The sequence below is a fragment of the Calliopsis andreniformis genome, chromosome 12 (genome assembly GCF_051401765.1).
Source record: "Calliopsis andreniformis isolate RMS-2024a chromosome 12, iyCalAndr_principal, whole genome shotgun sequence".
NCBI lineage: Eukaryota > Metazoa > Arthropoda > Insecta > Hymenoptera > Andrenidae > Calliopsis > Calliopsis andreniformis.
In genome coordinates this window covers 15998170-16013516 of record NC_135073.1, presented here as the reverse complement: position 1 = coordinate 16013516, position 15347 = coordinate 15998170, and the positions used below count along the sequence as shown (strand labels likewise).

The 15347-nt window shown below is 44.2% G+C and overlaps 1 protein-coding gene across 1 annotated transcript in view; it reads left to right on the top strand.

Moving 5' to 3' along the window:
- Msp300 (Muscle-specific protein 300 kDa) overlaps window positions 1-15347 on the top strand; it is a 91618-nt gene that overhangs the window by 25291 nt on the left and 50980 nt on the right. The window contains 16 exon segments of the mRNA XM_076389959.1: window positions 9-528; window positions 619-1067; window positions 1144-1339; window positions 2040-2192; window positions 2285-4532; window positions 4601-5912; window positions 5983-6346; window positions 6427-7035; window positions 7117-7902; window positions 7987-9200; window positions 9202-9994; window positions 10255-10905; window positions 11008-12252; window positions 12347-12685; window positions 12922-13227; window positions 13333-13484. Coding sequence (XP_076246074.1) covers window positions 9-528; window positions 619-1067; window positions 1144-1339; window positions 2040-2192; window positions 2285-4532; window positions 4601-5912; window positions 5983-6346; window positions 6427-7035; window positions 7117-7902; window positions 7987-9200; window positions 9202-9994; window positions 10255-10905; window positions 11008-12252; window positions 12347-12685; window positions 12922-13227; window positions 13333-13484 — 11337 coding nt within the window.

Below are 15347 nucleotides of genomic sequence, written 5' to 3'. Positions count from 1 at the left end.
TTTTCCAGATACCAGCTGCTGCACGTCCTCAGCAAAGAGGTGGTTACTCGCTGCCAGAGTATTGTGGATGACCACCGAGCTTACGAAGAGAAGCTGAAGGCCTTCGACGCCTGGCTGACCCAGTTGGAGCAAAGCTTAGCCAGTTTAAAGAAAGATGAGACTAGTGGAAACCTAGAAGAAAAGGTTTCTCGTCTTCAGATACTGCTGACGGAAAAGGAGCAAGGCGAACATCGTCTGGGAAGCTTGATATCCTTTGGTGAAAGGATACTTGCTGACACCTCGGCTCAGGGACGAGAACTCATTCGTCACGAACTGAGACAAGCTAGGGAACGATGGGATAAGCTTGTTGAAGGAATAGCTGAGCAGCAGAAGAAACAGGATGCTCAGTCCTTGCAGTGGTCTAATTACCAAGAGACCCTGCAGCAGATTCTGGCCTGGTTGGACGCCATGGAGAGGTCTGTGAAGCAGGACTCTTCCATCACGTGGTCTTCTCTTCAGGAAATCAAGTCAAAGTTACTGAAGAGCAAGGTAATCATTGGAATTCACTCTATCCATTATTTCTGAGACCGAAAATTCCATTGAAAGTTTTTATAACCATTCATTTAATAATTCTTCTAGGCAATGCATCAAGAAATTCTTGCATACAAGCGCATCATCGAAGGCGTATCAGAAAAGGCTAACGCCTTGAGCTATCCTGTTCAAGCACCCTCTGACGCTCAGCAGAAGGCTGCCTCAGTGTCTGGAAGATACGAAGACTTGGTCGACATGTCACAGAAAAATATATCCAATTTAGAGACACTTCTAGACACCTTCCAGCAGTTCTACGATCTGCAGAAGTCCTACCAGGACTATCAGAAACAGCAGTGGGAGCAGCTGGCTAATTACAGTGACTATTCGGGCAACAAGGCTGCCCTTCAGGCTCAGCTGACTAAAATCATGGAGCTTCAAGATGGGCAGAGGGAAGGAGAGCTCAAATTGAACATTCTAAGTGAACATGTCGCGCAAAGTGCTCATAATTTGACACCAAGGTCGTTGGAGTCTATGGAACGAGATTTGGCTACACTAAGGTAAGAATGATAAGTCAATGAAGTATTCTGAACGATAAGAACTTGAGTACATTATGGAAACACCTTGCTGTGACAGATTCGAGCATAAGAAGTTTGCCACAGCAGTGAATGACATCATTCGCTGCATCGAGGAGAGAATTCAGCAATGGAGCGAATATGAAAATTCGCTGGAGCGTTTACTGGCCTGGTTGGCAGATGCAGAATCATCTCTGAAGAATTATTCGCTGAAGAACACGCTTGATGAGAAGCAGGAACAGCTTGAGAAATATCAGGTAACATTATCGAAGAACACTGGTGTCATTTTAATAAAAGTAGGATTTTTTCACATGTTCTATTCTTTATAAGGAACTATAGTTAATAAATTACACTATGTACACTATTTTTGAAATTCACGGTACATTGTACATACGCGTTTTTCGCGGTTAAATATTTTTGAACATTAAGAAGAGAGAAAGATACGAGAGAGACGAAATTGTGAACGAAATCAGGTATACTGTATTTGTCGAAAACTTTCCCAGGCACTGCAAAAAACCGCCATGTCATGGGAGACGGAAGTGACGGAACTGGTGGCCCTCGGAGACCACCTCGACCAAGTAAGGAGAAGCATTCGAAATTTTTTCGACAAGACGTGTGGACATTTTTGTGGCGATCTCTCGTTACTGTCCCCTTCTCTTCTATCACCTGTCTACGCTAAATTTCTTTTTTTCCATTTTTTTTAACAATTGGTAGATTTGAAAAATGTTCGACGTTTTTTGACCGTACCTTTTTACTTTTTGTACTGCACACACTTACATTTCACTTCTTTTTTAACACACACGCACGAGTAGCGCAAAACAAATTTGTGAAACTCTTATTCCTGTAATGAGTGAAACAACCAATAATTTAATTGGTCACTGAGGTTTGGAAAATCATAAATTATTACGGTTTTGGTGGTACATATCTTCGAATGCTAGAGGCGTCTTTCTGTCATAGATGTTAATCGTCACCCTACGGCAGAATGAAGCGGAATTCGATAAGATGAGCGACGAATCCTCCGAGTTGATGCAGATTAGTGGAGAGACCAGGTTCTCTGCCAGTGTTCAGCAGATTACTTCTCGTTTCCAATCCATTCAAGCAACAGCCAAGGTAAGGCAAAAATCATATTCAACTTTAGAAAACATCTCTGTCAGTGTACTCTTCTCAAACATCTTCTCAAAAATCCTTCTTTATTTCTACAGGAACTGGTTAAGAAATGTGAACAAGCAGTAGCAGACCACGCAGCCTACTTAGAACGATACAAGCAATGCTCAGAATGGCTAGCCAACACACGAGCATCCTACCAATCCATCAGAGAGGACTTGAGTGGTACTCGTCGGGAACTCGCCTCGAACGTAGCCACCCTGAAAGAACTTCTAGCGCGTCAGTCTTCAGCAACCCTCTTGATAAACAACACAGTGGAAGCTGGAGAACGCCTGTATTCGACAACTGGCATGGAAGGCAGAGAAATCGTTCGCCAGCAATTGCTGGAACTCCAGCAAGCTTTCGAAGAATTGTATGATAGTATAGCTTCAACTGAACGCGAATTGCAATCAAAGATTTCTCGATGGTCTGGCTTCGATGAGTCCAACGAAGCCTTTGAGAAGTGGCTCAGAAGTATTGAAGCTCAGTTGAAACCTGAAATAGAGTTGAAGACGACGTTGGACGAGAAACGAGCTCAGCTGCAGATCTACCGTACTTTCTTGCATGATGTACAGTCCCATCAGCAAGATCTACTTGATCTTCGCGATAAAGTTGATAATTTACCCGATTCCACTGACAAAGTACAGCAGACATTAAAAAAATTAAACGACAGACACGCTGCAGTTCTGAAGCGCGCTGTGGCGTTTGTTGAAAGGTACGAAGGCATCGTCAGTGATCACCAGCAATACAGTAAGGCTGTCCTAGACACCCACGAATGGATAGATGCAACTCACAACGCTGTTATACTCTGGGGTGACACGGAACTCGAACGTGTCTCTCTTCACACTAACTTGGACCGCCTCAAGAACCTGTTACAGAGTCTGCCAGAGGATAAACCAAGGGTCCAGCAGATCAGAATCCTCGGTGAGAAAGTGATACCTGGTACTCTGGAGTCTGGACAGATTAATATTCGATCGCAGATCGATTCTTCTCAGCAAGAGTGGGAGAGTTTAGTTACTGCTGTCAAGTCTACTATCGAAACTCTGGAGAACAAACTTCAACAGTGGAATGAGTTCGAGACGTCCAAAGAGCGATGCTTGGCTTGGATGAGGGAAACCGATACCAAACTCCACGCAGTCGACTTAAAAGCTACTCTACAAGAGAAGAAGGATCAGCTGGAGCTGCTACGCACTCTTCAAGGCCAAGTCCGCGCGAAAGAGCTCGAAATTGACGCTGTCACTGAGAAGGCTCAGCAGCTTCACAAGAACATCACGTCTCGAACGACCCACATGTCAGAGCTGAGCATCAAGTACCAACAAATCTCTAATAAGGTCAAGGACCTGAATAGTCGCTGGCACCAGTATGTCACTACTCATCAGGAATTCGATAACCAGATGGCAGAGTGCACTAGATGGCTGGATGATATAAGGAAGAAACTAGCTTATTGCTCTGACCTGGGTGCATCCTCGCAGAAGGACCTGGAGAATAAAATGGAGATAGTGCAAGACCTTCTACTGTACAAGGAAGATGGATTCGCTAAAGTTCAAGGAATCGTGGAACTGGCTCAGGCTGTCCTAGCGAACACTGCACCATCTGGTCATAAAGCTATCAATGACGCTGTTGGAAAGCTTCAGGAACAGTGGAGTGCCTTGGCTTCAAAGATGTTGGAAACTAAGACCAATCTGGATGACTCTATTAACAAATGGGCTGGACTCCTAGAACAGATACAATCCATGAATAAAACAGTGGATTACATGCAGACAGCCTTGAACGACTTCTTGCCCTTCCAGACGACCATGTCTGAGAAGAGGTGTCAGCTGGAGCGTATTAAGGCTTTGGAGGAGAAAGTTCGATGTGAGAATATCGAAGTGGATGGCTTGAAGATCAAAGTTGCTGAGATGATCGCCAGTGGACCACAGGGTCTGGCAGCCTCCCAGGCTCAAAGCATCTTGAACAGGTTCGATACACTGTTCGAGAAAATTAAATCATTATTGGCTGAACGTGAAGAACAGTACAAGGACCATAGATTGTATAAGGAAGCACACGATGATATCATCAATTGGCTGAGCAGGGCTCGAGAGAAGATACCGTCTATGAAGCAGAGACCTCTGAGCGATAAATTAGCTATAGAAAACGCTGTGGCTCCTTTGGAAAGCTTGCTAAACAAGAAAGCTCAGGGTGAGCTACTGGTGGAACACCTGCAGCACACTGGGAAAGTAGTTTGCGCTAGCACTAGCCCTCAAGGACAGGAAATCATTAAGAATGAAGTGAAAGCCTTAACCCAGAGCTTCGAGGAACTGTTCAGAGGTAAGAATTTGCTCCTGTTTTTAAGACCAATCAAGTTTATTTTATTTAACAAACTCACTTATTTTCAGAAATCAAGCAGCAAAAAGACCAGCTAGAGCAGACAGTCAGCCAATGGCGAGACTACAAAGACGAATACGAGAGACTGAGCGATTGGTTGCAGCAGTTTGACATCCTCATAAAAGCTCAGAAGAACTCTCTGCTACCCAACGTCGCTGAGAAAGAAAAACAGGTGCAAGAAGTGAAGGAGATACTCGAGAATCTGTTGAAGGGTCAGGAACAGATCGACAAGTTCAATAAAACAGCATCCGGCCTCCTCTCTTCCCACCTGGATACCTACATCAACAACCAATTACGACACTTGAATTCACGTTACCAAGTCCAGGTGAATCTCGCTAAAGACGTGTTGAACAAGGTCGAGACAAATCTAGCTCAGCACAAGGAGTACGAGGCGAACCTTGCAAAGACGCATGCCTGGATAGAAAACGCAAAACAGATTATTAGGAAGGGTACTGAAGCAGCATCCACGAGTAGTCGTGAGGAATTGCAGAACAGATTGGACAACATCCAGGAGCTCCTGAGGAAGCGAGAAGAAGGTCAAAACCTAGTGCACCTGACAGTGAACTGTGGTGAGAAGGTGATGAGGAACACACGGTCAGACGGTCGTGAGGAGATCAACGCACAGCTGAAGGAGATCCAGAATGACTGGGAGAGACTAGTCAAGAAGATCTCGACCACGAAAGTGCATCTGGAGACAAGTCTTCTTCAATGGGCTGACTACAGTTCCTCTTACCTGCAGCTGCAACAGTGGATCAACGATCGCGAGGCCAAGCTCCAACAAGTGTGTGAGCAGAAGGTATCAAAGGCTAGGAAAGGCCTGGCTGGTCTCAGCTCTTTGGCTATTGGTGAGAGGAAAGCTAATCTGAGGCAGACCAATAGCATCGTCCAGGATATTGTTGCCTTTGAACCGATGATACAGTCTGTCACCACGAAGGCTGAGGACCTTCGACAGGCTACCCCAGCTACTGAGATTTCTATCAAGTATGAGACTCTGAGCAAACAGGCGCAGGAGCTTTATGCAAAACAGAAGGAAACTGTGGAGCAGCATCAAGCTTTCATCGATAGTGGAAATGAATTTATCCAGTGGATTCGGGCGGCTAAGGAGAGACTTGGAAAGTGCTCTGAACCTACAGGTGACAAAGAATCACTGGCAAATAAGATTACCCAGCTGAAGGTTCTGCAAAGTGAGCTACCAGAGGGTCAGAAGAAACTCCAGCATGCCTTAGAGCAGGGCAACGCTGCATGCCAGATTGCTGATGAGGAGGATAAGGAGATTATTGAAGAGGAAGTAGCGTTGTTGCAGGAAGAGTACGATAGCTATGTGTAAGTATACTCAAAGCTACACTTTGTTATTGATTAACAATAATTTTGTTAATGAATATTATTTCTTTAGGGACTCACTGAACAACACGAAGAGTTTGCTGGAGATTGGAATAGTGAAATGGACCGAGTACGAAGATCAATTCTCGGAAGCTACCGAGTGGCTCACACAGACGGAACAGCTGGTACAGTCGTTCAACAAACTGCAGGATAGTTTAGAAGAAAAGAAGAACGTGCTGGAGCAATTCCAAATTCACCTGCAGACGCTATTCGACTGGCAGAAAGAATTAGATCGTTTGAATATGAAAGCTCAGATGTTGCTAGAGACCTGTGCTGACACTAGGATCTCTAACGCGATCACCCAGTTGACTACAAAGTATAATGCGCTCCTATCCTTGGCGAAGGAGATCATGAGACGCCTGGAACTCCATTATCAGGTACCTGTCGTGAACTTTGACCTAGCATATCTTACAATTCTACTTTAATGACTAACACTGTGTACCTTCTTCAATTTTAGGAACACCAACAACACAATACCTTATATCAAGAGTGTCAAGACTGGATCGAGCGAACACGCGACAAGTTGGGCGAGTGCAAAGAGATACCAAGCACTCTTGCTGAAGTGAATAACAAATTGCATACTTGCAAGGCCATCAGACAGACCCTGGAGCAAGGTCAGAACAAGCTGCGCTATGCTCTTGAGTTAAAGGAAAAGGTGATCATGAACACTGAGCAGAATGGAGCTGCCAAGATTCAGGAGGATACGGAGAATCTGAAGACAGAGTTTGAAAAGCTCTTGGTGAATGTGGAGGATATAAGACAGAAGCTTTCTGCAAGAGCCAGTGCGTTGGAGGAACTCAACAAGATTCATCGACTCACTACAGACTGGATCGAGGAGATCGAAGGGAAGATTCAGCCAGGGGAAATGTACAAGAATGACTTAAGTGAAAAACGTGCAGTCCTAGAAAAATATAAAACTGTGCACAGGGATATCCAAGGACATGGCGAGACTGTGGATCGTCTGAAAGCTCGTCTTGCTGAGGACTCAAGCATTCCTATTGGTCCTTATCAGTCCACCTTTGCGAAGTATGAAGAATTGAATAAACTTATCACTGACAAGATACGAGTGAGTATTTTCTAATTTCTGTAGATACCTATTACAATTGTTTTAATCATTCTGTGCATTTTTTTGTTAATCAATTCACAGAATCTAGAGGAACAAGTGAACGATCACGAGAAGTTCCAGCAAGCACACAACGAGGCAGCCGATTGGGTTCGCCACACGAAACAAGAACTTCAGCAACACTGTGACACTCACGGTGAAAAGGATCGAATCATCGAGAGGGAGAACAAGGTCAACCAAATCATCGCCTCTCTACCCAGAGGAGAGACTCTGATCTCTAAAGTGATCCAACTCAGCGACGCCGTGATCGCCAGCACTGGTCCAGAAGGCCAAGAAGCCATCAAGCAAGATGTTAAACAGTTGCAAGCCAACTGGAAGTCCTTGCAAGCACAATGCCACGAGTCTCAAAAGACTCTGTCGAACTGCATTTCCAGCTGGTCCCAATTCACTGCTGCGTTGGATAGCATGAAGAGATGGATAGATCACTTCCAGAAGAAGGTGAACGATGAGCAGCAGAAAGAGAACAAGACTCCTGAGGACTTGGTGCGTTGCAAGAGCCTGGTGGAAGAGGCTATCCAGCAGAAGCCTGTTCTTGAAGATCTGAATGACAAGTGTGAAGCTTTGTTGGAGATGAGTGCTTGCAGCTGGGCCCGCGATAAGACAGTGCAGTTACAGTCAGCGTATACATCTTTACTGACAGATATGCAAGGTCTTGTTTCGAGGGTGGAGAAGAATTTATCAGATCACACAGAGTTCTTAAAAGCAAAGAAGGAAATGGAGGACTGGCTGCGCATTGCTAGAGGGTCTGTGCAAGATTGCATGGGTGTTGGGGACGCAGAATGGGCAAAGGATAAACTGGAAACCATTAAAGTAAGCTTTTATCATTTCTCTTACGTTTTCAGTCATTCTTCTTTTCGCCCTAGGTCTAAAAAGATTAATTATTTTCTTTACCAGATTGTAGCGACACGAATTACCGAGGGTCAGCACTTGCTCTCAACCCTGCAGAACGCCTTCACAAAAGCCATTGATACGGCAGTGCCAGAGCAACAGGAGCAACTGAGGTCAGACATGGCTGGACTTCGTTCCAGCTGGGAGCAGCTCAGCATTGATCTGAATACCGTTCAGGCTCAGCTGAAGTCTCTCCTGAATCGCTGGGACGATCACGCAGAGGCTCATGAGAAGCTTAAGCTTTGGCTAGAAGAGACAGAGAAGAGTATTAAAGAACTGCCAGACACAAAAGGAGAATTCGGTGATATGAAGACGATGTTAGAACGCTATAAGCATATTCAAGAGGAAGTTAGAGGCAAGAAGACCGAGCTAGATCATCTGATGGAAGAAGCCAGTGAACTATCCAAACTGGCGAAGAAAAGCACTCCTCTGGATCAGACGAAAGGCTTGCTGAAGCGCTGGCAGAAATTGAGCGATCGTGTGGAAGAGAGAAAGAAGCTCATTGAGAACGAGATGCAAGAGTACAACGCCTACCACGCAGCTCTGCAGGAGACCGAAAAATGGCTGCTGCAAATATCCTTCCAACTTATGGCCCACAATTCCCTCTACATCACCAACAAGGAACAGACAGTTGCTCAGATCAAGCAACACGAGAATCTGCTCACAGAGATTGAAAATTACACAAGTGTATTGGACGACCTAAAGCTCAAAGGCAATGGACAGATCGGTCGCTACGTGGCAGTGAACCCAGAGATCAAGACTGTCATTGAGACGCAGCTGCAAAATGTGCAAGAAAGCTATAATTCTCTGTTGAACACTGCGGTGCAGATCAAGAAACGATTGGCAGAATCTTTAGTGAAATTCCAGGAATATGAAAACACACTTGAGAGTATCATGAAGAATTTAGACATGTATGAGCCAGAGATCGCGCAAGAGATGGAAGCACCTATGGATACTCTTGAGCAGGCGAAAGAGAGATTCGAAAATGCAAGAACATTGCATAATAAATTGCAGACAGAGAAAACTCGATTGGCCTTAGCTGTGGAAGCGTGTGAAGCAGCGGTAGCTTGTGTCTCTAGACCAGGAAGTCCTCTGGATGCCCCACCTGTGCAGATCCCAGCAAGGGAGGTCGAGGTCCGAACTAAACTTGAGGAACTCATTGATCAGGTATGTTATACATACGCTAATATAAATCTCCTACCTGCTCTAAACCATTTTCGTTTTTTATTCACAGGCACAGGGACACCTAATGAACGTAACAAAGGCAGTGAACGAACTAGAAGAGCAAACTCGCCAGAAGAACGCTCTTCGAGCCTGGATCAACCAGCAACGTGCCCTCTGCGCCGAGTGGAAGTCTCGACCAGCGAAACTGCGAGCTGAGGCAGCTCACGCTGAGCTGCAAACGATGAACGATCTCCTTGGAAGCGTGGGAGAGCGTCGAACTCATGCCATGACAGAACTCTCACTTCATGACGATGATAAGGACATCGAGGAAGGTTTAGACAAGCTGGAAGCAGAGCTGACAGAAGCTATAGCTGGCAAACAAGCTGCCCAAGAGTTTATTCAGAAGTATCGATCCCAGGTGCAGAGCATTCAGTCGTGGTTGGATACTCTGTCTAAGAAGGTCGATGTAATCGAAAAGGGCAATGGTCAGACAATTGCACAGAAGATAGCGAATGTCAAGGAGATCACAGCAGACTTCGAATCTCAGGGACCTGGTAAATTGAACGAGGTCAAGAGCATGGGTGATCAGGTAATGGACTCCGTGAGTAATTTGGATTCTCAGCAAATAGAGGAACAGATTAAGTCGGTGGAGAGAAGGTACGCTGATATTGCTAAGAAGCTGCAGAGGAAGGCACAAGTGTTGGACATGACTGCTCAAGGTATTGAGGCGACCAAGCAAGAGATAGACGAAAATCGAGACTGGATACAGCTGAAGAAACAGCAGGCGCAGTTGTCTGAGCCTGTTGGGTATGACAGCAAACAGGCGGAAGAGAGACTCCTTGCTTTGAAGGTACTGATAATATCTTTTACTTCTCTTTTAATTTGTAAACACAGACTGCTTTACCATAGATGTTAGTCATATTAAAAAGAAACGCCTGAAGTTTCCAAGAAATGTGTCTGACTTGGAGGACTCATTCTACTGCTTACAGGTAGTCAAGTCAGACGCAGTGGTATCAGTAGAATAAGGCGGGTCAGACACATGTCACGCGTTTTAGACGTATCTTTAGCGATCACTAACTCGGAAATCCTAACATTATATTTCCATTTCAGGCGATGTTAAAAGAAGCAGAAGGTAAACAGATGGTGATCGACACATTGGAGAAACGAGTTGGAAACATGCAGAACGAACTGGAAGCCAATGAACAGCAGCAACTAGAAAACGACACTAAAGCTCTACGCACAGAACAAAAGGAACTCTGTGCAATACTCACAGAAGGAATTTCCAATGCTACAGCTGCGGCAGATGCTCGTCGTAAGTTCGAAGGCGATCTCGAACGTGCTCGGGCATGGATCAAATCTACCAGTAACAACTTGAAGAAACTGAGTGGATACCTGCCCCTGAAAGCTGCCAAAGTTGAGCACGACATTGCACAACACGGTGAATTGGAATCAGATATCGACAGCTTCAATGAGAAGGACCTCAATGACATTCTGAAGCAAGGACACAATTTACTAAAGGAGTGCAGTGATGAAGATCGTGCGAGATTGGATGCTATCCTAGAAGAATTGAATAAAGATTACGAAGAGTTGAAGGACGAGGCTAAAGAAAAGCAAGCAGCACTGGCAGATCTTCTTCAGGGAAGAAAGGCGTTCGAGAGTGAAATTGACAAGTGTCAAAGATGGATCAACGAAGCTGAAGTGGCTACATCTTCAGATCTGCGGACGTCCAGTATTGATATTCTGAGAGAGCAACTTGCCAAGGTATAACTTATTTGGATTCTCAAATTTTTATTTCTAATTTAAGAATATATTTACCTAAAATTTACTGTAATATCGTACTTCATGTTTCACATTTTTTTCTAGTATGACCGATTGAAAAAGGAGGCGAAAGAATACGCAGACGACATCGAGAAGATTCTCCAACAAGGAAAGTCCATCTTGCCCACTGTAAGTGACGCTGACAAGCTCGAGTTAAACGAGCAGCTGCAGAACATGAAAGAGGCACACGGAAGAGTGGCTGGCATTATCAACGAGAGGGCCCTTGCTCTTCAAAAGAACATTGATGAAGCCGAAGAATCCTTAGCGCGAGTCGCCGAGGCAGTACAGTACATGACAGACGTACAAAAGGAACTCCACGAGCTTAACAAACCCATTGGATCCCGAGTGGAAGATGTCGAGGCCATGTTAGATGCCTACGAGAGGATCCTGAACGATCTGAAGGCGAACAAGGCGAAACTGTCAGACTTGGGTTCCGTCAATGTGGCCGATCTTCATGGCGTACTGACTCAGCAAGACGATCTTATAAAGGCCATCGAGTCACAGATAGCGAAACTTCGTCAGCTACTTTTGCTGCGGCAGCAATTCATCGCTCTGATTACAGAAATCACTACCTTCATTGCCAAGTACACAGAGATAGTCAGGGATATCGAAAACTCTGGTCAGACTACAGAAGAGAAGATCAAGAGGTACGACGATGCGATTCTGAAGATCCAGGAATGCGAGGCTACTCTGGCTAGTGCAACTGACAAGGGCCAACAGATTGCAGCAGAGGGTTCGACAGTCGACAGAAATAATATCACAGAGCAGCTGCAGTCTTTGAAACAGCAATTGCAAGGTTTAAGAAGAGCCGTGGAAACTCAGAGAGAGCAGCACGAACTGGCTGCAGCAGAGCACAAGAGACTAGCGAATGAACTGGCTGAGATCCTCGACTGGTTGGAGGATAAGGAAAAGGAGGTGAAATCGAGGCCTCTTTTGGAGAGGGATCCAACTAGTGTTGAAGCAGAATTGAAGAAGCACAATGAACTCTGTGAAGCTGTGAATGAGCACCTGGATAGAATCAGGAATCTGAAGAACTCTATACCTTATGAAGAGGGAATGCCTGGATCCCTAAAGGAAATGCTTAGCGAGGCGGTGTCATTGCTGACGTCTTTGCCAAGGGAAATGGAGGAACGTGGAAACTACTTGGAAAGCAACATGAAGCTGCGAGTGGAGTATGCTGCCCTCACTGATAAGCTTCGTGGCTGGGTTCGCGAGGCAGAGATCAGACTCGAAAGCGATAAGGATGGACTCGACTTCGAAAATATTCTCAGTGACCTGGAAGAACACAAGGTAACACCCTCACATAAAAAATTAACAAATTAGTATTTAAGAAATTTACAAATTTGTTAATACTTCAAATAAAAATTAACAATTTTGCTTTCAGATATACTTCAGCAGCGAGCCATCGATTCGCGAGCTGGTTTCTCAGCAGATCCAACAAGCAGCCGACAAAATTTGGCCTTCACTGAGTACCTCTGAACAAGAAGAACTAGGAGCCGAGCAACAGCAACACACACAGTTATTGAAGAACACCTTAAACACAGCCAAGTCTCACAGAGCTAGACTGGAACAAGGCGCTGAAACTTGGAGGGACTACACGCAAACCTTGGAACGAGTTCGTGCAGTGATCGCGAGAAGCAGGTTCACGGACGAACCTGTCACCACCCTGGCTGGCTTGCAGTTTAACATTCAGAAGATCACGCACGCCCTCAATGACATACAGGTAAGTCGATAATCACGCTATCAGGTGGGGTGCAATGTTATTGAATTTATAGGGTACGTGGAAGTCTCCACCACCAGTTGTTTACTCGATAATGTAGATAAGGTCGAGGGTTAAGGTTTTTATTTAGTAGTAGCCTCGTAGTCAGCCTTTTCTGCTGCATCAATGGCACGTCGTGTAGAGGGCATTGATACATACATTCTACTCATGTTTATGTTTATTTTTTTTCTTTCTCTTAGAATCAACAATTCGAGCTGGATCTCTTGAACGAACGCGGTCGCGAAGTGCTGGGGTTGGCTGATATTAATAATAAGAAGATAATAGAAGGGCAGCTATCAGAGACCGGTGCTGAATGGAAAGAGCTTGTGTCTGGTTTGGAAGGGCGCAGAGATGCTTTGGAAGCTCTCGCGAAACATTGGGAAGACCTGGAGGCGCAGTGGTCTGTCATTGAAACCAAAGTAAACGCGATTGAAGAGAAGAGTAAGCTTCTGGACACAGTGATTCGTTCGAAACAGCATTTGCTTGACACCATCAAAGCTCTACGTGTAAGTTTGCATATATATTAAAATAGAAATGTTTAGTCACTGAAAGTTAATTTTATTTAGTCGGAAATTTTGTTATATTAAAATTCTCATTTTCTTTGTGCGTAGGAGTTAGTGACAGAAGCAGAGAAACTGAAACCAATGTCAGAAGAGGTGAAAGCTCTCGCAGGACCTGTTCTGGCATACCTCGCAGCCTTTACCGAGGCTCCAGCGCATGCGTTCGAGGAGAAACTTGAGAAATTGCAGAATTCCGTCGAATCGTGAGTCGAAATGCATTTTTCTTTTGTTTGTTAATGTTGCAGCACCGCTGAAGACACTGAATTGGTGTCGTGATTCTTCGAAGCGAAGGAAAAGCTTCGATCATAAATGGTTTAAATTCTACAGTTCGCGATATATAAATTATTTAAATTCTAAGAAAACTTCATCTCAATTTAGACCTCAACAAGTTCAATTACGTGTTCATCTGACCTTTTAGTCATCTTGCTTCTTCTAGTGAATAATTATTTGGTATCTTTATTTCGTCACATTTCCAGTTATTTAAAAACATAAATTTTTTGTTACAAATCGTCATAGAACCTCGCGAATTCACATTATCCTCATTTGAGTCATTGAAATTCCATTGAATTATTGTTGCCACTATTGAAATCTCATTTTTAAATTATTTAGAATTACTCATCGATTATTGTTTTTTCCTGGAAAAAAGCATCTAGAGTTCTGCTGAAGATTTCGCGGAATTATCGACGAAGGAATTAAGCGGTGCTCTTGTTTGCGAATTCGACGCATGTGCATGCTGTGTTTCCGCTTATGCATATTACCATCCTCTTCGTAAGGGTGGTAATATCCGCTTCCTCCTACCATCCCCTCATTCTGTTTCAGGGTCTCTTCACGCCGTATATCGATATATCAATCATATGTACAATTTATTTCTTACCATGCTATTCTTTTCAGGTCATTTTATTACTATTATTATTTTCAGCCATTACTGATTGAAATTACTTAAAAATCATTCATTTGTGAGCAACAAATCGTACGATTCCATCATCTTACGCACGTTGTTTTCCTTGTTTGATTCAGAAGAAGTAGTCTACTATGCAAATATCGGGCGTAATATCTATTTCGAAGAGAATTAGGGTTGCAACACGAAGGGAAACTAAATGACAGAAGTGGAGTAAAGGATAAAAGCTAACAAGGTTTCTCGACAGGAGTAGATTCCTTACTAATTACGACATGCATAGATTTAGCATTCATTACGTGTCCTATTGCATTCTATCATACCCAAATTAGTCCCATGACGTAATTAGGCCTTGCGAGAATCTTTTTTGTACCATGCGCCTCGCGGTATTCCGTGTCTTGAATGTATTAAGAAATGAAGTGAACTGGCCTGGCAAGAGGTATCGGATCTTCTGAGATTCTAGGTAAACTAAAATTGCTGTCTTACATTGTAGATCAGTCATTCACGATAATATGCATAAGAAACATGCATCTTCCACGTAAAGTCATGACCTCAGTATTTATTATTACCACGAAGATATGATCTCAGAATCAATGACCTTTACTGAAACAGTCCAACAAGTGCAAGCGCACCTTGAAGCGTGACAGAGTTCTAAAAATATCCCTCCGATAGCACACTTACGAAAACCAAAACATCTGAGGTCAACATTCAATGTCAAAAATCAAAACATTTTTCTAATTCATTTACCTATCACCTCTACTCAATTCCACATAATTACAACCATACAAAAAATTCTACAGAATACACCCATGTAGAACATGAAAGGTAATCCCCCAGAGGGATTTCGTCTCTTCGAAAGGGATAATCGCTCAAATCGCATTCCCAACTGGTCGCTGTTTGTAAACACCGTTCGAGCATTGCGTAACACGTTTCTCGAATAATTTCCAGCCCGAAGAGGGTCATCAATCGAGGCTGCATCAGATAACAGCAGGATTCTCTGCATTCCCATCGATTCGATGATCCTCGGCCGCGGATCTCTTCACACCGGATAGACCCGCTGGCACGTCGCGGCGCGAGTCCTCCTCACCCTTGGGGGTGCATATCCTCGCGGCAACCACGAATCAGAGGTGTTCCCCTCGCGCCCGTCGATCGAATTCCCACTAAATATAGA